At 29.2% G+C, this 26,481-nt stretch overlaps 2 protein-coding genes across 2 annotated transcripts; one reads left to right on the top strand and one right to left on the bottom strand.

The window, feature by feature from the left end:
* Positions 1-882: 882 nt before the first annotated feature.
* On the bottom strand, positions 883-1,822 carry LOC125418709 (basic leucine zipper 43). Its single transcript, XM_048462961.2, has one exon. The coding sequence runs from the start codon at positions 1,690-1,692 to the stop codon at positions 1,069-1,071; it is 624 nt and encodes a 207-aa protein (XP_048318918.1). The 5' UTR covers positions 1,693-1,822; the 3' UTR covers positions 883-1,068.
* An 18,313-nt stretch (positions 1,823-20,135) lies between these two features.
* On the top strand, positions 20,136-21,939 carry LOC107429111 (fe(2+) transport protein 1). Its single transcript, XM_016039759.4, has 2 exons — positions 20,136-20,791; positions 21,323-21,939. The coding sequence occupies exons 1-2, from the start codon at positions 20,171-20,173 to the stop codon at positions 21,776-21,778; spliced, it is 1,077 nt and encodes a 358-aa protein (XP_015895245.3). The 5' UTR covers positions 20,136-20,170; the 3' UTR covers positions 21,779-21,939.
* The last annotated feature ends 4,542 nt before the right edge of the window (positions 21,940-26,481 follow it).

Raw genomic sequence — 26,481 nt, 5'->3', positions numbered from 1 at the left:
CACCACTCTCCACCACCTTTTGTCCCTCTCTTGGCCCCTCTCTTTCTGTGCAACTCTGCAAAACTTGTCAATGTTCCCACAACTTCCACCGACTATACAATATCATTTTTTCATCATCCAAAAAAAAAAGCTAGTACTACATGCACTTGACCCAAAAAAAAAAAAAAAAAACTTTAAATAAATACAAAAATCATTATTTCTTTTCTCTAATCATTTAAATTTTTATTATCCAAAACTTTTTTTTTTCTTTCAAGTTCCTTTATTTATTCATTTATTTTGTTTGATAAATAAGTTCCTTTTTTGTTATGTGTATATTATTCTTTATGGTGTGTGTATGTATATATATATATATATATAGAGAGAGAGAGAGAGAGAGAGAGGCCACGTTTCTACTTAGCGTTTGCATTCTATATTACGGATAGTTGTTCAAATTATTTTTAAGTGATAATGGCCAATGGTATAAAATTACATATTTTTAAAATGATCATCATAATAGCACTTAATTGGTAGAGTTTTCTCAAAATTTAAGAGAAGAAAGAAAGTCATGGTCATGATCATTTAGTCTTTGATAACTCTGTCTTTGGGTACAGTACATTAATATATCATTTTCAATTATGATTCTGTACTACTAGCCACATGAGATCATATATGCGGCGATCAAGAAGAGATTATATAATAAGTTTTAATTATTTGCTTCGGATTTTTTTTATCTCTTCTTAATTATTTGGTAAATTTTTCCAAAAGATTCTAAGCAAAAACCCCATTTCAAGATAAAAATGATCAAGGTTTAAAACATCATAAATGTTATATATATATCGTCCCTTATAAAATATGCAAATTTCAAAAAAATTATGGATATTTTAAATCTAGAAGATGATTGAAAAAAGAAATTATTCATCGCATTTCTGATAATCTCATATGGCACAAAAAAAGCATGATTTTTGACAACCAGAACATTATATATATATATATATATATAAAGAGAAGAAGGAAAAAAAAAAAAAAAAAAAAAAAAAAAACAGAGTAGCTAATATGGATGAAGAACAAGAACAAGAACCACCCTAATCCTCAATGAAGCAAATCTACCGAATTAGTGATGGATTGGTTTGAAGATTCAGCTCTAAGATGAGCTGTGTTGCAGGGGAGATCTTCAAGATCTCTGAGAGTAGTAGTATAAGGACTACCAATTTGCAAGTCAGTGAGCATTTGACGAAGATCAGAGGCTTCTTCTTTGAGCCGAGCATTCTCTTGGACAACTTTGTCATGGCACTCGGATACATGATTCAACTTGTCGATGAGACTATGGTTCTCTGTCCGAAGCCTAACCACCTGAGACCAAAGCTCATCAAGGTGTTTCTGTTTCCTCATCCTCGACCTTCGAGCCGATTCTCTGTTGGATATCATCCTCCTCTGCCTCCTTTCATCGATGATTCTCAGCTGCTGTTCTTCTGCTTCATCTGAGGTTGAGTTGTTGCTGAGACTAGAGGATTGTGGAGTATTATTAGCACTTGTACGACCGAATTCGTGTCCGGTGACCGGAGGACCGCCGGCGTGGGTATTCGGTAAGTTGGTTAAGAAGCTATTGAAATGGAGATTTGGTATGCTGTTCTGAATCATGCCAAAGTTGGCAGGAATTGAAATCTGGTTTTCATGTGCTAGATAGTGGATTCCAGTGAGCTCACCTGGAAGCATGGTTGAAAATATTGAAGGCTTTTTTTGTTTTTTGGGGAAGTGGGGGATATGAACTTTTAGAAGGGTTTTTGTATGATGTTTGGTATAATAATCGTTCTGGAGATGGCAGGGGATGACAGCATGAGGAGTGAAAGGGTTTTTATAGAGGATGAAAAATGTCTAAAAAGCAAGTGGGCCAATTGAAGCAAACAAAGAGGGGTTAACAGTATCAGGAGCTTTGCTTACATGGGCAGAAGGTAAATCAATTATTGGGAATGACACCACGAATGAATGTCTAATGCTGCATGTGGGGTAACATGCATAGGACACATCTATTTGTGAAACCATTTTACATCATGTTTGATATGGCACTTAGGGTCCATGATATGAGTAGACGTTTATAACTTTATATTTATATAATTTTGCTATGATAGATAACATCTTTTAAAATTATGGTAAACGTTTCTCGTTAAAGTAAATTTTATTTTGATAATTTTGTTGTGAATTGCATGTAATCAAATTTCAAATTACTGATCTCACATGTAATATAATTTATATTATAACTTGGATAATGCTGTTTTTTGTATAATCGACATATGTATGTGTTGTATATATGCATAAAATTTTGCTATTATAGACAAGATTGTACACTTTTTGATGAGCATTTGGCACGGATTATATATAATCTAGAATAGTATATGCATGAATTACATATAGCGTAGAATAATTAAGGATAATACATCTATGAATTATATCTAATTGGACAGTCTCTCACCCTTCATATATAGGCGAGCGTGCCCATAATAGCTATGTATATATTGGTCCTGCAACGATGAATGATGTTTCTTAATTTATAATGGACATCGTCCGTTCAGCTATATGTAATTCATGGCTTGTATTATGAGAATGATATCTAATCGGATGGGTGATGTTGCCTATCATCACAAAAATATTTATGTGTATGTAAGCTATATTATATATCTATATGCATGATCAACATGGGTTTAAAGAAAAGATTTTGATATATAATCATTTATCATCACTTATATAATGCTTAGAAGAGGAAAAAAATTCATGATGAAGAGGTGTAATAATTAAGGTGAAGAATGTTTAGAAAAAAGGTAAAAAATAAAAATAAAATAAATGGCCATTGAGAAATGGGTGTTGAAAGTCAAGTTCTTAGAAGAGTTTTCCATGAGGACCCAAAAATTTCAGAAGCAAATTAGAACTTCAAAACTCTGACACCCAATAATACTTTGTGATTGATGACGCAATGAAACCCAGTTTAAAAGCTATTTTTTTTTTACTTTAAAATATAAGCTAAGCAGACCGATCAATTTTTTAATGACCATGTCTATAAAATATAATTTGGTGACTCATTCAGCACTTGAATTTTGGATTGGAGAGTAAGGGACCCATTAGGGTGTTAATTATCTAAATGGTTAACATCAAGTACCTAAATCCCAGCAATTTACTTTTTCTAAGATTTAATTTTTTTTAAATGACTCTAAATATAGGCAAAGAACCTTTTTTTTTTATACAAGGATTCCTTTGTGAACTTGGAAACCTGGTCATTGACCTTTTTATCTTGCTTCCCTTTGTCTTGCTCATTTGCTTGTATTGCTAAGGCAAACTTTTTCCCGCACCAAGATTGATGGGAAATTTTTGAATTACTAATTTTGTGGAAGGAAAAAGCCCAAATTGACAGCTCTCCATGCTTGTCCATTTTATGATATATATCTATATTTATAGGTCTCAATCTAAGTAAGCTATCTATCTTATTTTATCAAATCTGAAACCAAAACAAAAAAAGAGACCCAGAATTAGGTATATGTGTCAAGTTCAGCCATTAATAACCTTAAATAATTTGTGGGTTTAAAGCCTTTTAAGAAGATTGAAAGCAAGAGAAAAAAAATGTATAATAAACAATCTAATCTTCACGAGTGATTGGAAGGGAACTAAATGGCACAAAAGCAATATGAGGTCAGTGGTACTGAAGATAGAAATAGGATAACATATATGAACTCAAAGTTGGCAGTCTCTAATTAACTGAGAGTTCAACCTGATTATTTAGTTTTCAATTATATATTATTATTTATTATTTATATATAAAAAATATTTATTTTTAATTTATCTAATCAATGTCTCCTTGAGGTCACTTGCACGTTGACAAGAAAATGATAAACAATTAAAAGAAGATTAGATCAAAAAAGTCGTGGCAAATCTCAGAGATAGCTAGGCTAAGAAGCAACTTGCAAACGCAAAGGGTATTAATACACAGCATAACAGTCTATGGATTCTATCCCTAACTTTTGTTTCTGTTTTCCATTTATATTTTAAAAAATACTTAATTAGCTTAGGTGATTCTCCACTATATATAAAACTTCTATTCTGCTTCTAAATTCTAAAGCATAGTGGATAAGCCTCAACCCTCAGGATGATTAAAGAACACTCGAAGAAAGACCAGCCATTTGACAGGTTACATATATATAATGCCTGCTTTTTCCCTCCTCTCTCTGTCTCTATCTCTCTCTCTCTTTTAAAATTATTTTATTTTTTAAAATTTATTTTTTGAGTTAATTATACAAGGGTAAATGCCTGCAAGGTCAAATTACAAAGGGTAATTAGTAATTTATTTATTTATTTGGCAAAGGGCATTTGTAATTTATTTATTTAGTTGGCTATGTACTTTTATCTTTTTTATGGATAGAAGTTGTTGTACTTAGGAAGATGACCTAATAAAAACTTTAAAAGTTCAATTGAATAATTAATGAAAAGAAAAGTAGAGAAGATGTTTTAAACTTTGTCATGATCCTCTAGGAATAAACAGTAAAAAATTGACTCAATGTGATTAAAGTAAGCATGCGTTTTTTTTTTTTTTTTCTTTTTTCCTTCAAATATTTTGATTTGAAACTTGGACCTAAGATAGGCCATACCCACTATATTATATACACATACATTGAAAGTAAGTGGCAAAGTTATGAAATTTGAGCCACAAAATTATGGAAAAATATTGAATAATCTTAATCATAAATAATCAATACCATTTAAGTTAAAAAGAAAGTATTATATATAACCGATACGTCATATGTTATGTTATATGTTATTAATATAATATTAAAATAAAACACCACAATAAATAGTTTGTTATATTATGATGTCCATGTAATAATTACACTTAAAATTTTTTCCTGTCTATGAGGTCTTACAGATCAAATCTTACCCTGTAAAAACCCTTTCTTCTCTAGCCGATGACCAATTGTAAAGCAAACAAAAACTTTCTGTCAATCAATAGAACTTTGCCAAAAATATGAGAAATACTTTTTTTCCTTTAACCTAAATATAAAATAAAAATATATATGTGGCTGTCCCAATGTCTAACAAAAGATGGATAAAAATAAAAAGGAATTGCAGACAATTGGACCTCTACACGTGAATGTAAACATATGGTAGTGAGAAGAAAAAACACCATTGCTTGCCATTGGAGGAGGACAAAAAAAAAAAAAAAAAAAAACACACACACACACACACACGCACACACACACTTGAAAGAGGGTCCTACCATTAGTAGAAGAAAACAACAAAGGAATAAAGAGGGAAATGAAGCATGGTTTTGGGAGAATATGGTATAAATTAATGCACAAGCTAATAGTATCATAGGGTACTATAGAGAAGAAGATTGTAAGAATTAGAGAGAGAGAGAGAGAGAGAGAGAGAGAGAGGGCACCCAGAAAAGTGAGGAGAGTGGTGGGTACGGAAGGGGACTGGATTTAACGGCTATCCATTTTGGTACCAAAAAACAAGCATCTGTTTCAGAAACATTTTATTGTGCCCCCTCTTCTTCATATGTGGGTCCGACTCTCTTTTCCAACCAAGCGTGGGTGCCCGGTGCACCAACCCACTAGCCAATTGCCACAGCCCGTCAACTCAGCCCAAACGACCCACCTCCTCCACTCACCCTCCTCTTTTTCCCTTTACTCTTCTATTGATCTTTTACTTGAGATTATTTTTATTTTTTTAATAAAATAAAATCATAGTTTTATATAGCATCAAAATAAAATAGAAAACTGAAACTTATTCGGAATATCATTTGTGTGTATGTATGTATACTAATGCTAACCAAAAAGTATTTCATGCAATAGAATAGGTACATTGTCATGTTACAGTATCCATTAGTTATTAATATATAAATTTTGTTTGACATCACTTCTAAAATGTTACTTTTGAATATTAAAATTTAAAAGCAGTTCGTAATAGTTTTTTATATAGTTTTACGTTTTAAGAATTTTTTTTTATGAATTTAGAAGAGTTTCTAACCAAAATAAATAAGGTTATGAAAAATGGCATTATTCCAAATAAGGTGGTAATTTATAATTTAATAATAAAAAAATCTATATAAGAAAATATGTAAAAGTGACACCCCCTGATTATGTAGATGGTATATTAATTGGCGGTGGCATTAGATACTTTTACATTAGTAACTGTATAAGAGGAACATCTTATACACTGGAAGTTTGGAACAATGAATTAAAAACCGAACTGTCAGAAGATTATATTCCTTATATGGAGAGATTCCAAAGATATTTTCTGGGACGAAGATTCCAAGATTTGATGTGAAGCATTTTTTGACTTAATTTAATGTGTAGCACTAATAAATTCCTTAATTTGTTGTTTACTCTCATATGTTTACTTCATCAACAAAATAGTGTACAATTTGAATAAATATACTTTTTGTTAATCTAGATTAACTGCGACTCCTACAAGCTGACCTTCCATATATATGAATATGTAGTAGATATAATTTATACATTTGGCTTGGTAGGTAAGTTCAAGGAAATGTTACAAGTGTAACTTCAAAATTTTGCAATATCAAAAAGAAAAAGGGAAAAAAAAGAAAAAAAGAATCTTCAACGTTTAATACAGAGTTAATTGCATTTTAATTCATGAATCTTCAAAAATGCATAATTTTAATCTTGAAGTCTGAAATTGTGTAATTGATCCTTCAGTTCTCAAAATTTTGTCTGAATTGGTTTAATTAACAAGTCGTCTACGTACAACTTATGTGGTTACTTTTAATTGCACCTTGTATCTTCGATTTTAAATTTTACGTAACTTAGGCCATCAACTATAGTAATGTATGAAATAGACTTTTATGGAATTTAAACCTTTGATTTTTCAAATAATATAATTTATAAATAAAATAATACATTTGTTTTTTATATATACTTTTCCTTTTTAATGCTGTCAACCTTTTTTTTTTTTTTTTTTTTCCTTCTTAAATAAATTTAGTGCTGTCAATCAAGAAGTATGAATTTCAATCGGCTACGCATTTTGCTGTAAGATTATATTTTGTCGAATCCTAACGGCCTAAAGGGACCAAATATCTTTCGTCTCTATTATTATAGTGATTAAATTAAATAACCAATAAAATCGATCAAGAAACTCGAAATCGTAACAAAGAGTATGAGAATATGTGGTAGCCTGGAATCCTTCAAAAGCAAATTCCCTCTTCCTGATCTCAACCCTATGTTGACAAATATTAACCAATGATCTCTTCAAAAATTGCAAGAGTGAATATAGAGAATACAATATTTTCCTGCACAACATATATTATATAAAGTAATATATGCCTCTATACTTTTGTAGCTAGTGAATCTAGCTATTGTTATTATTATAAGTATTTCCTCCTTAATTTCGTTCTTATTCATGTGTAAACGTTGTTTATAGTGAATTTTTTAGAGGATATAGGTGTCTATATATATATATATATATACTCTTTAGAGATTCACACACACACACACACACACATATATATATATATATATGGTACTTTTTTTGTGCAGATATTTACATTTTTTTATGGTATTTTTACTATATAGATATGAAATGTTTATACTATAAAAATGCTATAAAAAGATGCGGATAGTTATATATATATATATATAGTAACACATGCAAAAAATCTTCCTTTGTATCGCTCCATTGTAAGCATGAAAGAAAATAATATATTAACAGTTTACTTATTGGCTTGCATACAGAGTGCTATTTAGCATCTCATTGCTACTTCTCAGCTTATTATGGGAAATCTGTATGACGTGAATACTAAAACAGTCCACGTTACTTTTTTTTCTTTTTTCTTTTTTTCTTTTCGTGTTCCTTAATCCATCTTCTTTGTGTTTAATTATTAGTAGAATTAATTGTAAATCAATACCATAAAATTTTAGGATAGTGTGAATTGAATTTTAAAATTTGAAATTATGTAAATTAAATTTTAAAATTTTTAATTTGTTACAAATCAGTTCAATTGACTAATAGGATTATGTTAACGTATGTCATAATTTATTTTCAATACAAAATTATATTTAAAAAAATAAATTTCTTACTTTTCCATTTTATATTTATGGCTTTTTATTTGTAAAATTATATTTCATTCTTATTTTATTTAAATTAAAATTTCAAAAAATTAAATATTTTTGGATCTAAAATTAGACAAAAAAAATAAAAATAAAATAAAATTGAAATTGTAATATAATAAAAATATTTTAATTAGACCAAAAATTAAGTAAAAGAAATTTAATAAACCAAAATTTAATAATAATTTTTTATGCCCAAACCATAAAAAAATCAGTAATAAATAAACAAAATAAAAATCATAACAAAAAATAGGAAAAAAAATGAATTTTTATAGTTTTTTATTTTAGTTTAAGAAGAAAATGGTAGTAAATCTACTCACAGTCACTCGCACGTCACTCCATTTTACAAGGAATAAGGAAGTATAGAGAGATTAGAAATATAATTAATTATTTTTTATTAAAAAGATAAAGATTTAAAAACAATATAAAAAAATATTACACCAAATAAAAATAAAAATAATAAAAATAAAATCGATAATAACAGTTTATCTTTTATTAGTTTTTATTAGACTAAACTAAAAAACATAAAAGTTAAAATTTATTTTTATTTTTGCCTAATTTTTAGTTTTTTATGGTTTGGGCATAAAAAAGTTATTATTAATTTTTCATCTAAGTAAAATTATTTTATTTCATTTTTGGTCTAATAAAAATATTTTTTATTAGAGCAAAAATTCAAATTTTATTTTTATTTTTACATTTTGTGTAATTTCTATTTTTGTTTTTTGTTTTGGTAAAATTTTTGTATCGTTTGGGTGTAAAAAGAATATTATTAATTTTGTCCAATAAAATTATTTTATTTTATTTTTGGTCTAATAAAAATATTTTTACTGGACTGAAAATTCCAATTTTATTTTTAGTTTTGTTTTTTGTCTAATTTTTTTATCTAATTTTTTTATATTTTGGTATTTTTTTCTTTCTTTCTTCTTTTTTTTTTTTCAATGGTTTGGGCGTAAAATATTAATTTTTTGATCGTATAAAATTATTCTATTTAATCATAGGTCTAATAAAAATATTATTATTAGATCCAAAATTCCAGTTTTTCTTATTTTTATTTTTTGATCTGATTTATAGTCCAAAAATATTTAATATCTTTGGAATTTCGATTTAAATAAAATAGGAATAGATATAATTTTTCAAATAAAAAACCATAAATATATAATGGAAAAATAAGAAATTTATTTTATATATATATATATATATATATTTATATCTTTTTTGTAGAAGAAAGAATTATGACAGTAGTATGTTTATATCATCTAATAGCAAAATTAATCTTATTAGCTAGTTGGATGGATTTGCAGTAAATCTGAAATTTTAGCGTTAAATTCGTACAATTTCAAATTTCAGGTCCAATTCGCATAGCTTTAAAACTTTAAGATATTAGTGTGCAAATAACCATTTTTATTATATATCCTTTTGATCCAATTGGTGTTTTGTGCACTTATTAGGCTTTATGCAATGTTCTTAAAATAAAAATGAAAAAAGATGTGTAGGTATTACTAGGCATGAGGTGTAGGAAAAAATACTAAGATAAGAAGTAAAAAAGGATAGTTGATCTTATTTTAACCGTTTAAGTGTGCAAAGATAGGATCTAAACCCAACAAGATGTACCTTTTTATTTTATTTTATATTTTAAAATTTTTGCATTTTAAGAAGGGAATTGACATTTTTGTTTCGAACTTTATTAGGGTTAATACCTTGCACCTTAATTTTTTTTTTTTTGACGATTTGCACCTTGACCTCATAAAATTTTTACAATGTTTGGGCATTCTGTCAAATATAAAACAGAAATAAGAGGGTAAAGTGTAATTTTATACAGTTTAATATATAAATTGCAAAAATTTTTGAATAAAAAATAATGAAAATTAAAAAAATAATAATAATAATTAAAGAAGATTATTATTTTTCTAATAATTTAGTAAAATAATTCTTCAAAACAAAATGTAAATGTAATTTTGCAAATATAAAAATAAAAATGTTTACATGTAATAAATATTCTAAATAAATAAATAAAAACCAATAACAAATTGAATATGTCAAAAAAAATTGCATAGATTATTATAAAAATACAAATGTAATATTTCAAAAAATAAAAATAATAATTTCTACATATTTTAGAGATTAAAAAACACATAAAAACCTGTAAAAAAAAGTGATAAAGTATTTTTAAATATAAACGAAAACATTGAAAATTTATTTTCATAAAATATGTTCTATGATTTACTGTATACTTTTTCATTTTTATTGTTATTTACAATATAACAAAATTTACAAAATACTGTTGTTACTTTACAAAATATTTTATTAATTAAATTAAATTTTTTTAATATATGTATATTTTTAATAAATATAAAATATAATTTATTTTATAAAATAAAATAATTTTATTCATTTATAAAATTTTAATTTATTTTTATAAGTAAATTTTACAAATTATAAAATATCTATGATTATAAATATTATTAAAAATATTAACAATAACATTTTATAAAAAATATAACATTTTTAAATTTTTTAATAACAATAAAAAATATTATAAAGTATTACAAGTAACAAATATAACAAATTTTTTCTATATTATATTTTATTTATAATAATTTAACTACAATAAATTTTATAAAATATTATTGTAATAAAAATTATAAATATAAAACAAATATATAATAAATAAAAGAACACATTTTATAAAAATAATTTTTCAAAGCTTTCTTTTATTTTTTGTAAGTAATTGATCACTTTTTTTAATAGATCTTTATTTTTTCTAATATCTAAAATATGTACAAATTATTATTTTTATTTATGAAAAATTACACTTGCATTTTTATATATCTATGCAATTTTTTTTTTCACATATTCAAAATTTTTTTATTGGTTCTTATTTATTTTTTTTAGAATATTTATTATATATAAATATTTTTATTTTTATTTTTGAAAAATTATATTTGCAATTTTTTTCCTAAAATAATTTTTTCTGCACTTGGCATATTGAACCCATAACCTCCTAGATATAAGTGTGAGTGATTTATTAACTGAGCCAACCTAAACTTATTAAAAAAATAATAATCCTCTTCAATTATTTTTTTCATTAGTTATTAGTTAAAATTTTTTACAAGTTGCACTCTAAAAACTACAGAAAATTGTACTTTGTATCCTCATTTTTTGTTTAGTATTTGACGAAAGGACTTACGAGGGTGTTGCGAGTTTATGATACAAATTGCCAAAAACAATTTTTTAGAGTGTAAAGTATCAACCTTTATAAAGTTTGCGATGAACCAATGCCAATTTCTCTTTTGGAAATTACAATTTTTTGTAAATAAACAAATGAAATTAAAAACAAAGAATTGCTATTTTTTTAAATAATAAACATTTCCATAAATTATTAAGGAATTTTAATATTGAAATGTTTTTTGTTGGAAACTTAGGAAGTATAAAATTTCTATAAATCTGCGATGATTGATGATTAATTGTTGCTAATTTATTTCAAATGCATATGCACTAGCAGACTTAGCGTATTTTGGTATACATACAAATATATATATATGTTACTTACACTTTGGTATATTCAACTTTCTGTGATTTAGACCCTTAATTTTTAGAGTATTGATTTAAGCTTTTAATTTTTTTAATTTGTTGTAGATTGACCACATCTCCAATTTGACCAAACAAATTGATAAAACCTCGTCCATGTGACTTGTATCTTCTCTTTTCTTGCAAATTCTATTGCTTTTAAATCTATTAAAGAAATAACTTTTTTGTACAGAATAGTTACCATTTTATTTTATTAAATTAAAGATTGAACTAATTTGTAACAAATTGAAAAATTTAGAACATAAATCACTATATTTGGAAGTTAAATGTTTAAATTGTAAAATTTTAAAAATCAAAGGTATCAAAGTGTAATTAATTTATTATTTTTTAAGCATAAAGCTCTACTACTTGGTCATAAGCCCTTTTGTTAAAAATAATGTGTTAGTTGGCTATAATTTCATAAATTCTTGTTGATTGAAAAATACTTTTTTTAAACCAGTTTGTAAAACCCCAAATTTTAGGCATTCCTATAAAGAAGGAAGCTCAAAGGACCATTTAATGATATATTTTAACCACCAATTTTATCCTTACTATTTTATTAATGGGCAAATGGGAGTTAAAAAAGCTTATGAAGTTATGGTGCCAAACAATCTACTGTGAAAAGCTTTATAATAAAAAGTAGTTTTTAAATTAACAGCAAAATGATTATTATATTTTTAATAATAATTAAAAAAAAATTTCTTTTTGAAAAGTTTTACTTACATTAGTTATATCAAATAGACACTTATATACATCTTAATTTTCAAAGTATTGAAATAATTAAATAATAATAAAAATACAAAAATGATTTATCACATCTAAGTTATGTCTATACCTAAATTCATAAGGCTTAAGCTTGATCTCAACGCCTTACCATACGTCTTATTTTTTAGAACATTGATTTTATATACTAATTTTATTTATTTATTTTTTATATTAAAAAAGTCTAATATGAAAAGGCAAATTCATAAGGATAATCAATTAAATTAACAAAAGAGTTGAGAGTTCAATTTTAATTTCTATATCATCTATTCGAGGACAAATTTGCAAAAGGAGAAAAAAAAAATGAAAACGAAAAAGAAAAACCTTTTACATGACCTTTAACTGTTCATACTATGACTAAATGTACCTACTTTCAATGACAAGCGATCTCTTTTGATATATCCTTTTTTATTTTACTTTTTTCCTTTTTAATCTTTGTAACACTAACTTCTGGCAATCAGTCAATGCAACCAAGCTAGATTGATCGACCTGCAACCCCTTTTTATGAGCAGATAGTTTCTTTTACTAGATATAGTTTCTTTTACTAGCTATTTGGCCCATTTTTCTTTTCTGATTTGGTTAAAGATTTTTTTCTCATTGCACCACTAAAAAGGTATGATAGATTTGAAATGATTAGCAAGATAAGATGAAATTTGAAAACCCCAAATTCTATGTGACCCTATACTACTTGTACCATTAAAGAACAAGTTAATTTTTCATTTTGAATTCCTCCAAATGACGTCCATTTTATAAGGTAAATAAAACTTAAAAAAAAAAAAAAAAAGAGAAAAAATTTTCTTAAAAAAAAAGAAAAGAAAAGAAAAGAAAAAATATAAATCTTTTGAGAGATGAGGTTGCTGTTTAATGTGGTCTTAGAAAAATTGTGTCAGGTGTTGGACATTCTCTATGGTTTTTACGGTTCAGCAGGTACGTACCAATCCTCTATTTATTTGAGGATTTTGTCCAACTCAATTCTGATCCACCCTTCATAAATTCCAGCTCGTATGAACAGTGGTACAGGTTATGATTTAATACCATAAGACTGGAGGCATCAAAATCAAGCTCTGCTTTCATGGACCTTTTAGCCAGCTTCAACATCATGGAGTCTCATTTTTGTTTTGGTACCGTCACTTGTACCATAAATGCACTGTCTCCACTTTCCCCCCACTTAAACAACCATATATGCATTTTCTTTTCTTCCTCTTTCACAAACCCCACTTGACCTCATCAAACATATTCATTTTCACCACTTATTGGTCCATACCAGGATAAGCTCATCACACGTTATTCCCCTTTATTCATCTCTCCTCCTTGATTTAATCGTATTCTTTAATTAATACTTTATTCTATTTCTATTTATATAAAAAACTCAATTTGTAATTCTAGCTATCAGATTAATTTCTTATTTATTCATTCTTCATATCTTCTTTTGAGCTCATTCTTGTCTGTACATACATTTTTGTTTTTTATAATATCAATAGTGGAATTTTCGCACTTTATTTAAAAATGACACTAACTCTTTGCACGCATGTTTAGCTTGTTCTCACGCTACTTCACTAGGTGATCAAAATCCACTAACCCCTTTGTGATTCTAAGAGCTGAATTAGGTGTTATAAAGCAATGGGTATTTTTTTTTTAATTAACATTAGTTTAATTTAATTTCTGAACAGGCTATATATCTTCTTCATCCTCCTTCTAAACCCTTCTTAATTAAGCCAATAGTAGATATCTCCAATGAACAACAAGTGTCCCTATAGAAGCCGTTTATTAAATTTAATTTTCTCTTATATTTATATGCGTGTTCTTTGTTTAATATCTCCATTTATATATATGTATATGTGGGTATGGTTTAGAGGATTGGTCACCATCACATAATTCCTAGTACAATCCTAAGGCTACTGTGTTGGCAAGCACGCAACCAGAAGACGCATGACGCGTGCCATGCGTGACCAATCTCTATCTTCCTTTTTGAATATTTATGAACAAATTAATGATAAACATTAACCTCTTTAATTACCTAAATAAACCGAATTTAACCCAATTGAAATAGCTAAACTCTTTTCAATTTTTGATTGGCTGTTTCACCAATTAGTGATCAACTCCTACCATTTTTTTTTTTCGTTTGCAAGAAATTAACTTATGGAAGCAAATTGGATATTAGCAAATCATCTTATTATATACTATTGTATTCTTAAAGGAATGATTAAGAGGATTTTCCAAGTACCCAGAACCACAAATCTTTGTCCCACCAAAAACTAGCCAATTTGCTAATGACATCAAATAAACTTTCCCATATATTCGACACCGAGCAATGCGCAATAATCGTCACCTTTGAACCTAACTGAATAATTTTGCGTAAGCATGTCAATTTCAAAGCTTCTTTTTTGGTGTTTCCATTATTAAGATAATTGCCCCACAAAGCCATATCATTTTAAAAATACTTGTAAGTGGGTTTCAGTTTTACCATGTTGCACATTTAGAGTTGGACATTAATTAGTTGGACACGAAAAGTCACAAATACAAAGCATCTCTCATTCATCTGCAGATGAATAATTAATTACCACTAGTGATAACCCCAATTCCGAGTTTAAACAGGCTTAAAGGTTGAAAATCCCTCTCCCAATTTTAACATATTCATTTCCAAAAAGCAAAATATAAATTCATCTATCTATGATCCTTTTTTTCCGAAAGACCTATTATCCAAAACAATATATAGAAATACATATATAGTTGATAAAGGTTACTCTCATCAATAATATATGTTTTCAAGATCCTTGCTTTATTTGATTTAGGACAAAATAGCAATCAACATAATATTTGGCATATATATATACACTAAATAAAGATACACGTTTAATGCTATTCCAAGTTGGGTTTTGTCTAGCCGAAGATCCAAAAGATGTCGACTTTTTTCCCTTTTTGTTTTTGGCTAATAAGACCTCTTTACTAGAAGAGATGATAGTAAATAGTAGAGGCAGAAGTCTGGGATGATATATATATATATTCCATGTATTGGATAATTATTTCAAATGTGGGTATTCCAGGAAATCAATAGCGCTCTGAAAATCCATTCCCTCTATACCTTGTTTAAAAAAAAAAAAAAAAAAGTGCTAATCCACAGGACAAACCAAAGCCACTCGTTAAAATCAAAGCCTTTAGAAGGTCTTTAATTGCAATGAGTGTCTTTTTGATAGCACTTGGAGACGCTTGACGCCTATGCTGTCTTCTTCGCTTTTCGAATGGGACAACTCTTTCTTTCTCTTTCTGACCCAAATGGAAACAAAGTATTTATGAGGTCTCTTTGTGGCTTTGCCATTGTACCATGATTTTTTTAACTTACATATTCTGATGATATGTGGTCACTAGTGTGAATGACCTGGCTCATCTTCATCCTTATATAATAGATTAGAATTTCCAACGAGTAGTATTCATTATAAAAGTATTGGTCATTATATATGTATATATATATATATATATTCATATATAATTTTGCTATAATAGATTTGTATATTTGTTTTATTATACACGTTTTATGTTATGCTAAATATGGAAGGATATAAAATAAAAATTTACAGAAATCGTATATCTCAGTTTGAGTTATATATATATATATATCTAAATCTACTAGAGCAAAACTATATGTCTATTTTTCATCAGAATGTCATAATATATTTTTTTTATCAGGATTTCACTTATTAATCTTTAAATTTTTTTCAAGAGATGAAAATTAAAGATATATTTAGGATTCATAAAAATTGTAATAGGGTTCACTTTGCCTTTTTAAAATTTTAATATTTTTCTGAATTTATAAAAAAAAAATCAAATATATCTTTAAATTTTAATCTTTAGGAATTCAAAAACTGATAGGATAAGATTAGAAACTTACTTTGTGTGTGTGTGTATATATATATATATATATATTCAAAAAGTATGTTTTCTAGTGCACCCGTACCAATCCCACTATCAAATATTACATGTTAGTAGCTTTGGAAGGTCACAAAATGTCCTGTATTCTCCTTTTTCAAAGGTTTATGATCCTGAAAAGAAAGGAAAAAGGAACAACACACACAAAGTATTGATCAAAAACGTTGGAGTTAGACATTTGATATATTTTGAATTCAGTACTACTTCTGTTTATTATCATATTTGTTAATTGTTTTTATTTAATTATTATTATTATTTTATCAAGGTCCTCGTGATTTGAAATTGAATTCTGATCAAAATGTATGAGTTGGATGTCCTTTTTGTTAAACAAATCAAGTACATAGAACATATTGGAGCCATTTTATCAGACCGATATGCAGAACCAGCAAATTATGGGATATTGTCCTAAGTGCATGCACGCCCTACAACAGGTTGATCCGTTCTGTATTTCCGTATATATAATTTTAGATATGTCTAATATGAATATATATGTACATATATAGATATATATATATGTATATTGATCGATATACTGTTTCAGCAATTTGATCAGCTGCTTGCAGTGGCAGACATCCTACGAAGCTTGAAATACTATGCGATGCAACAGCAATATATTTATAGATTCCATACAAACTTTAAGATCACAACCATCAATCCCTAGTACCACCAGTTTGGCAAGTACTCCTTTTGATATGGCCGTATATATATATATAGATCAAAGAAGTAGAATATTCACATGCTCGTAACTTTTTTGTGGTCCAAGTTCCAACCAGAAATGAGAATTGTTATTACAAATTGGAGATTTTTTTTTTTTTTTAGTTTGTTTAATTACACTAACTAGTCATTGTGGAAATAGTTTAATGCCATGTTTACAATTCTCTATATTTGAGATCCTACGTTCGAATAACTCTAATGATAAAAATAAAAATTGGAAAAAAAAAATTATGCCAATGTATAATGTATATTACGGTGAGTTTGGGTTCTCAATACGTATAATTTAACAGTAAATACTTTATAAAATTTATATAATGGGGAATCCACACCATTATAATATGGCCGTCCATGCTCAGGACTGTTCATATCTATAGATGCCGATGCTAAATTTATAAAGGGAAGCTATAAATAATATTCTGCTACATTATCCCAATCGGAGGGCTATGCACTTCAAATCTTTCAAGGAACTGATGATTGAAAAAAATCCTGCAATCAATAATATCTTTTAATTTTTGATTTTTTTATATTTAATATGTGTTTGTTGCGTTTCTTGGACAGTAGTGCTTTTATTTATTTATTTTATTTTTAGTTTTTTAATAAGGTATTGCATATTCTAGTGGTGATTCATAACTCCAATATCGAATAGAATAGGCAGCTATAAATGTATAATATTCAACTGTATTTTCATTAGAGGGCTAGATGACAAATATGCCTTTGGTATGAAAATATTTATGAGCAACTTTCTTTCTTTTTTATTTATTTTTACGAGCAACATTTTTGACGAAAATATTTTGAGCAGGAAACCCATTAATTAATAACCTTTACCATCTAGCCTGCTTAGGGCAAATTTAAAGGTTCAAGCTAAAACTTATCACTTTTTTTTAAAAAAAAAATTATTATATAGCATTTTTATTCTTTCCCACAAAAAAAGAAAAAGAAAAGCATTATTATTAATAATATAAATGTTTACTAACATTAAAAATCTATGAATTTTATTTTATAATAATTTTGTATAATTCTCTAAATATATATATATATATATATCATTTAGATAGGATCTTTTTGTTTTTATTTGAATCATATGAATTCTATTTTTTTGATTAATTATTCAAATATAGTAACAATGTTAAATAATCTATTTATTTAGCCAAACTGAAGACACCCACAAAAACAAAATATTAAAACAAAAAGTATAATTAAATTTAAAGAGTCCATTAATGAAATAAATAAATTAAAATCACTTATCAAATCAAAGTAGAATCAAATTAATTAGTTTTATGGAAATAGTAAGTAATAAATATAAAAATATGAATACTTATCGCTACTTTTTTTTTTCTTTGAAGACATAGTTCTTATCATTAATTCTTTTTTTTTTTTTTTTTTTGGGGAAGCATATCATTAACTATTTTTAGAGCAATATAATTACATTTAAATTTAATAATTAAATTAATTAATTATATAATTATTTTTACCTTAATTAAGTCTCTAAGTTTAATAATGTATTGTTTTTGCAATAATTTTAATAGTGTCTAATATATAACTAATAGAGTTTATATGATAAAAAAAAGCGTTTATAATTTATGATAATAAATCTTTACTGAAAGAATTATAATGTATATAGAATAAGTTAATTTTTTAATTTGGGGGATATATATTTAAATGAAATTTTTTTTTATTAATTTTCCAGGAAAGACTAACAATATGCATTATTATTATTTTTTTCTGTATGAAAATATTGGACATATGATTCCAGACCCTTTATTTAGAATTTATTTATAGATGTGGAAAAATGAACTGCCTTTCTGGAAGCTTTGTGGCTGCTATACATGTTGGCTTGCATTGGCATGTTATGGTACTAGATTAAGAAGAAACTTATGAAGCTTGGTTTATAGAGATATATATATATATATATATGCATATATCCCCTAATCTATGAAAGTTAATTAGTGATTTATTGGATAATGCCAAACTAATTAACTAAGTTAATTAGTGATTTATGTAAATAATTTATTCATTTGTATTCTTTTAATGTATACATACAAATTAAGCCAAAATTACACTTTTTAATTGCCTTCACATGATTGTTTTAGCATTAGAGCTTCTTTATTAGTCTCTATGCGTACGTTTTGTAAACCTATTCCTTACTAATTATGGGGGCAGCCGGGTCTGTTGCCATTGTTTTTTTGGCAATCATAGTTTTTTGGTACTGATGTAGCAAATTAATGAAATTAGACAATGGAATTTGGTATGAGCTTTTAAACATTTGACATATGGAGAACACTTTCAAAAAGGTCGTTTAATTAAGAATAGTCTATATATATATATATATATAAATGTTATTGTACAACAACCTTAAACTCCATTTCTCACCTCGATCGAATTGAAAGAATCATGAACACTTTTAAACTAACGTATGACTCATGGACACTTTTAACTAAGGTACAATCATGACTGGAAGGAAAAGAAGGGTACCATCATGATTTTATAAATAATTAATAAACCTTTTTTTTTTTTGCCCTTTTTGGTCTTGATTATATATATATATATATATATATAATAACTCGATTATCTCCATAAAATGTTCAATATTAATTTTTTTTTTGAGACTAAAAATATATTAAATTAAATTTTATCGTTATCTCCTATTAAATAATTTAATTGTAAAACAAGAGATAGACCTCGCATTTGGCATTAGAAAAGATGGGATATTATTATTTAATTCTGCATGCCAATAATAAATAAATAAATAAATAAATATTTTACTTTGGGCCCTTTTGTCCAGATCCATAACTTGCCATGCCATGCAGATGGCTAAAACCCGATGGCTGATTCGAAGGACCCAAATGAAGAAAAACTGTGGAAGGCGTGTGGTGGCTGTGGGCCACCACAATATCAACAGAAAGTACACTTGGATGACGTGGACACCTCCTGTACCATGTGGCAATCCCATAATCGTCTATGGTGTGCCACATCATCATCCATATGCCCACCACAATTTTCTTCACTCCGGTCACGCACTCCAAATTATTTGACCCATTAAAACCCACCTGCACTTTCTCTCTTTTCACAAACACAATACAGAGACTTATGTACCCCAGAGTCTCCACCAATCCATTGCCATGGCATTTTGTATCAAACTCCATAGAATTGCTCATCTTCTTCTTCTTCTTCTCCTCCTCCTCTTGCTCTCATTCACTTCTCTAACTCTGGGGGCAGATATGCCATCTGAAACTCGGCCTCAATGTGCGAAACTCCATGGAGGATGCCATGACAAAACGCAGGCTTTGAAGTTGAAGCTCATTGCCATTGGTTCCATACTATTAACCAGCATGATCGGAGTCTGTCTGCCGATATTTTCTCGTTCGGTTCCCGCTCTTCAACCCGATAAGGATTTGTTCGTGTTGGTTAAAGCATTCGCTTCCGGTGTGATTCTAGCAACCGGGTACATGCATGTGTTGCCGGATTCTTTTGATTGTTTGAGATCGGATTGTCTTCCTGAATATCCTTGGAAGAAGTTCCCCTTCACCACGTTCGCCGCCATGCTATCGGCCGTGGCGACTCTAATGTTGGATTCGTTTTCGATGAGTTTTTATAAGAGACGTTTTCCTGCTGCCGATAATAGTAATCATGTTGAAATTAGCGTAGAATTGGAGAGTGTTGGACATGGTGATAAGAACATTGAGAAGGAGGTCGATGAAAAAGGTTTCGTACAATTGCTAAGGCATCGTGTGGTGGCTCAGGTATATATTTTCTAATTAAGCTTGTCGATGAAAACATTGCATTCATTCCCTATGTTCAAAATTGCTAATTATTGGATCCAGATCTTCTGCTTTAAGCAGATAAATAGTTAATCATTATTAAATGAAGTGAAATTCTATTATTCAACTTCAAAAAATGGGGTAGAAGATCTTTGTCCCTATTTGCTATTGCTATTTATGGTGCATTTTACTTTAAACGTTGAAAAGGATATTCAAAATGAACCATTATTATTATTATTATTATTATTATTGTTATAATATTATGCCAACCATGACTACACAATGTATTATAACTAGTAATGCTACTTTCTATTCCACACGCACATATATATATGTTGATAGAAATTAGCTACATGGTGTATTTTCAAGTGTATATCCGACGTTATATGTTGGCTTAAATGTAATTGGGTAATATATATAGTTTATGATATATGTAATTAGATGTTAAACACTTTATGGGATATTTATTTAAATATTGGTGGATATAACGATCAGGGTATAATTTTAATGCAGGTTTTAGAGGTAGGAATAGTAGTGCACTCGGTAGTAATCGGATTGTCAATGGGGGCGTCTGACAATCCATGCACAATCCGGCCACTGATAGCTGCTCTGTGTTTCCATCAAATGTTTGAAGGTATGGGTTTAGGAGGTTGCATACTAATGGCAGAATATGGAAGCAAGATGAAAGCAACAATGGTGTTTTTCTTCTCAACCACAACTCCATTTGGGATTGCCTTGGGAATTGGATTGTCAGATGTGTATAGAGAAAATAGCCCAACAGCTCTTATTGTGGTGGGTCTACTAAATGCTATATCAGCTGGGCTACTGAATTATATGGCATTGGTGGATCTGTTAGCTTCTGATTTTATGGGTCCTAAACTTCAATCAAATGTAAAGCTCCAAATGTTGGCATATTTTGCGGTTCTTTTGGGTGCCGGAGGTATGTCATTGATGGCAAAATGGGCCTAACATATGCAATATTTGATGTTATACTTGTTGTCACGCACAATTGGACCAAGACCTTTCCACTTCACTTCTCTGCTTCAGCTGCCCCTTAAGCTCTATATTCCATGTAGCCAACCTGCCAAAAGAGCCCTCTCCGCTTTCCCTTCTTCAGCACATGTATACCTTTCTTCCTTCACTTAATAAATTTATTTTATTAGTAGATCATTTAATCTACTAATATATTTATTATGAATATGCTATCATTGTTTATTGATTAATATATTAATATAACGGAAAAATAAATAAATAAAATAATTTTAAAATAAATGTTATTAAATATAAACTAATTAAATAATTATATATATATATATATACTTTAATAAGTATATCGATTGATTAAATAGCGAATATATTGATAGACTAAACAGTGACCGGGACATTTTTCATATATAAAAGCTATCTCCAGCTGCTGTTTGGAGGTTGGCCTGGAGATTATGAATTTGAGCTTGTAATGTGGGTTTGGTCTCATTATGGTGGGGCTTTTGGTGGGTCCAGAACTACCTGTAACGATACTGGTATTGATCGTTTAATTTGGCTTATCTGTGAATATTTGGAATAACGATGTGAGCTAAGGTTTTGACAATGTCGTCTAGATTTTGCTTTTAATTATCTTGTTTTGTCCAAAAATAAAAAAGAAGAAGAATATCTGAATATGGAAACAAGTTGAAAGCAATAATGTTGTTTTTCTTCTTAACCACAACTACATTTGGGATTTGTAGCAAAAAATAAAATAAAATAAATAAATGTTCCATTTGAGATATGCTCTGGGAATTGAATTGGTTTGTCAAATGTGTATGGTGAAAACACCCAAAAGCTCTCATTGTTGTAGATCTGTCAGGTGCTGTAGCAGCAGAGCCATATTGAAGGACACTCTTTTTCTAATAAAATTGCAAACCGTAAAAAGGGTTTTAAGGTCTTTCATTGTCAAGTTCATAGAGGACTTGACATTTTTATCTAAATCCAAGAAAAAAAAATTATACAAAATTAGTTGCATACTCACTATCCTAGAGTCTACTACTTACTACTGGAGTAAAAATAGGAGTGAATATCAAATTTTATTTATTCTCAAAGTCACACTTGGTTTGCATGATCCAAAACCTGAAAGAAAATAAGAAAAATCATCATTATATATATTTTCTTGAATAAGGTTTTGCTTTCTGAATTTTGCTTTATAATATATCTTGACCTAAAAAAAGAAAAACTATGGAAGCAAGACGAAAGCAATAATGGTGTTCTTCTTCTCAACTACAACTCCATTTGGGATTTGCTCTAGGAATTGAATTGAATTGGTTTGTCAAATGTGTATGGTGAAAAGAAAACAGCCGAAAATGTCAGGACCCGTCCAGAATTCCTCCCTGGAACCCTAGACAAATCCTGATCCCAGGGAAATACCATCGAACCTTCCAACGGAAAATCCGGCAGCACCTCCCCTAAGGGTAGGACTAACCAAAAATTACTTGCACTGAAAACACACTTCCATAAACATCCCCTTATTCCTCCCACAATACTACAAATTGATTCCACAAATTTCAACACTTCAAATAACAGCAACTCAGTGCATAAATAATAACTACACGTCCAATACAGTATACAGAGCATTATACAGATAAAAGTGGGATTTATACAATGACAGATAAGAAGTAATACAGGATGGAGAGGAAAAAGGGAAGAAATACTTCATGAACTTTCGGCAACGAACTGAGACGTTGGGCTCGCCCCGGACAATCAACGTCTCCAACCTGGACCTAGGGGAACGGAATTTAAAAACGTGAGATGCTAATCATCTCAGTGAGTGACCCTATCTACTATACACCTTTAATATTAATAATATACCAAATAAAGGGATTTAATTAACCAATACCGAACAATTAAATAAATAAATAAATAAACAATTGAGGTAACAATTTTTCTCAAAATCCTCATTATTCACTCCGTTGGAAATGTTCCCCTTTTAAAACATTTTCACAAAACCCGATATTCGTACTTCCCGAAAACCAAGGGACCAAATAATTCAATAAACAACAAATAAATAAATAAATACCCCAAATATAAATAAACTGTAATAAATTATAATAAATAATTTTGTACTCTTTGGAGTTTGAAATTTCTATCCGAAAAATTTGTACTTGAAGCACCACACCATATACCAGTGATGCCCTCCGATACCCAGCGTCCTGAGCACCGACTGGCGGGGAGATTAAAGAGAGAAACTTGCAAACAGCACTTCGGCGTCCCGATAGTACTGCTGCTGAAACCATCATCCCGGCCAAGGAGGGGGGCGACTATGTGCACTATATAAGACTTGCCTGCCCACGGTCCAATGGCAACTTACGGGAGAAATAATAATACTTGCACGCTGAACCACATATACATATACCAGAACACCAATACTGTGTGAATGCGTCTAAAATAATTATTAAACCAACCGTACCGTTTTCCAAAATTACCGTGGGAAATATACCAAATTTTCACACTTACCATCCCACATATTTTTATTTAACAAACCTGTATGAAAACATCGATAACAAACAAAACCATAATTTTCTCGTAGTACGAGGTTCAATAATTAAAATACCGCGGGCATAATTTATAAAATTAAACCACCAATTTGAACAAATAATTTTCTTAAAATATTAAACCAATTATGCCCAAAAATAATACTTAAAACCACGTACGATTATTACTGAAATATACTTTGCTCATACATAATAAATACTATTTAATCACCATAAAATAAGAATCAGGAATTTCTTAATGACCCCAAAATTCCATTTAGCACCAATGGGTAATTATATATAAAATAATATTTTTTTCCCGACTATATTTAAAATCCACCACATGAGCATAATTTCAGATACCAATTTAACAGCAATTAAATATAATCAATTATCCCAAAATATTTATTAAAGGTGGGTCACTCACCTGGAGCATGCAATTAAACCATGATCCACCATGGGATCAATTCCACGACTCACCGGTGCTCCTAGAACACAATTCACATACAGTCAAATAAATTAATATTTTATTCGGATAAATAATACCCGGTACCCGGGGGTCAAACACAAACATTATCCAAAATAGTCGAATAATATACCGAATCGAAGCTTGAGCGATGAGGATTACAAATCCGGTCTCCATCGACCCCAATTCCGCTGGAGGTGGCCGGAATTTGGCCGGAAAGCTTCAGCCGGTTTTGATTCCTTCGCATCTCACAAACCACTTCGAATTTTGGAAATTAGAGGCCATATTTGGACTCAGAGGATCCAAAATAGGGAGAGAGGGGTGGCAATTTGGACTGGGTTGGCCGGAAAACACAAGAAAAGAGGAGAGAGAAATTTTTCCGACCGGCAACTTCTCCGGCCCGATCGGAGAGCGTCCGGCGGCCGGTGACCGTGAAATTTTGCTGCCGAGCTCGCCTCCTCCCTCTGCTCATCACTGGCCGGCGCGTGTAGCTTATGGGTGGCCGAAAATTTAAAAAATACAGTGAGGCCGAGAGGGAGAAAGGAAAGGAAAGGAAGAAGAAAAGAAGAAGAAGAAGAAGAGTAGGAAGAAGAACAGGCCCCCGTGGCCTTTTTCCCACGTGGGGAGAAGAAAAGAAAAAGAAAAAAAGAAAAAAAAAAGAAAAAATTTAACATTAATTAAATAATATTAATAATAATATTATTATTTAAAATAATAATAAAATAATATGATATTATACATGGTTGACATGTGGCAAGTGACACATGGTCACATTTATTTAGTCACACGTGGCACATCGTTACGCGTTTAAAAATAATATTAAAATAACACAGTATTTAAAAAAACTCTACAGGTCCATAACTTTCAAACCACATGTCCAAATCGGACGTGCCGCTAGTTTATGGACTCGTATCAACGAACACTTCACAACCATGCATGAGTCAACGCTCAACTTTGCATGAATAAAAAGTTAACTCCGTCATCCCTTGGACAGTTTGGACCTCAACTTGTTTTGCTCATTACTTTTCAAACCGTAGCTCCGTTTTCAACGTGCTACTAGTCTACGAACTCGTGCCAACGTGTACTTCGTAACGGTACCTCAGTCAACCTAGAATTCCAATCGAGTCAAAAAGTCAATTTTTAACCCTTTCGGTCAAAGTCAAAGTCAACAGTCAACAATCAACCTCGGTCAACATGCAAAAATTCCGATATGGTTCGGGAAGGGGTGTTACAGAAAAGCTCTCATTGTGGTGGGCATGTTAAGTGCTCTTGAGTTGGATTACATTGCATTGATGGATCTACCAGCTTCTGTCCTAAACTTCAATCGAATGTGAAGCTCCAGAGAGGAGGGAGGAGGCCATATCATTGATTGAAATATGGGCCTAAAATAAATAATTGACCTAATAAATTGGAAATTGATGTGATATTGATAGAAAATTTCTAGCTTTATTATTTCTTTCTTTTTTATTTATTTTATTTTTATTTTTACAATACTAGCTTGACTAATTCTAGATTGCCATTTAAATCCATTTTTATATGTATGATTTTAATTGTTATAGCTTGCCTGCTGAAGTTTTGATTCGAAACATGTGAATTATAATGAAAAATAAATAAATAAATAAAACACATTTCTTCTACAATTTCAAGTTATTTGATTATTTTGGATTAGTTTTATTCTAGTTCAATTTTATTCCAAGGCCCCCACC

This window comes from Ziziphus jujuba, chromosome 12, assembly GCF_031755915.1.
Source record: "Ziziphus jujuba cultivar Dongzao chromosome 12, ASM3175591v1".
NCBI lineage: Eukaryota > Viridiplantae > Streptophyta > Magnoliopsida > Rosales > Rhamnaceae > Ziziphus > Ziziphus jujuba.
The sequence above is the reverse complement of the archived record's forward strand: the minus strand, read 5'-3'. Positions and strand labels throughout refer to the sequence as shown.

Excerpts from the sequence above, each read along its gene's own strand:
- LOC125418709 (XM_048462961.2), bottom strand. The coding sequence starts at position 1,692 with ATGCTTCCAGGTGAGCTCACTGGAATCCACTATCTAGCACATGAAAAC.
- LOC107429111 (XM_016039759.4), top strand. The coding sequence starts at position 20,171 with ATGGCATTTTGTATCAAACTCCATAGAATTGCTCATCTTCTTCTTCTT. Across the intron at positions 20,792-21,322 it reads GGCATCGTGTGGTGGCTCAG|GTTTTAGAGGTAGGAATAGT; the intron begins GTATATATTTTC and ends ATTTTAATGCAG.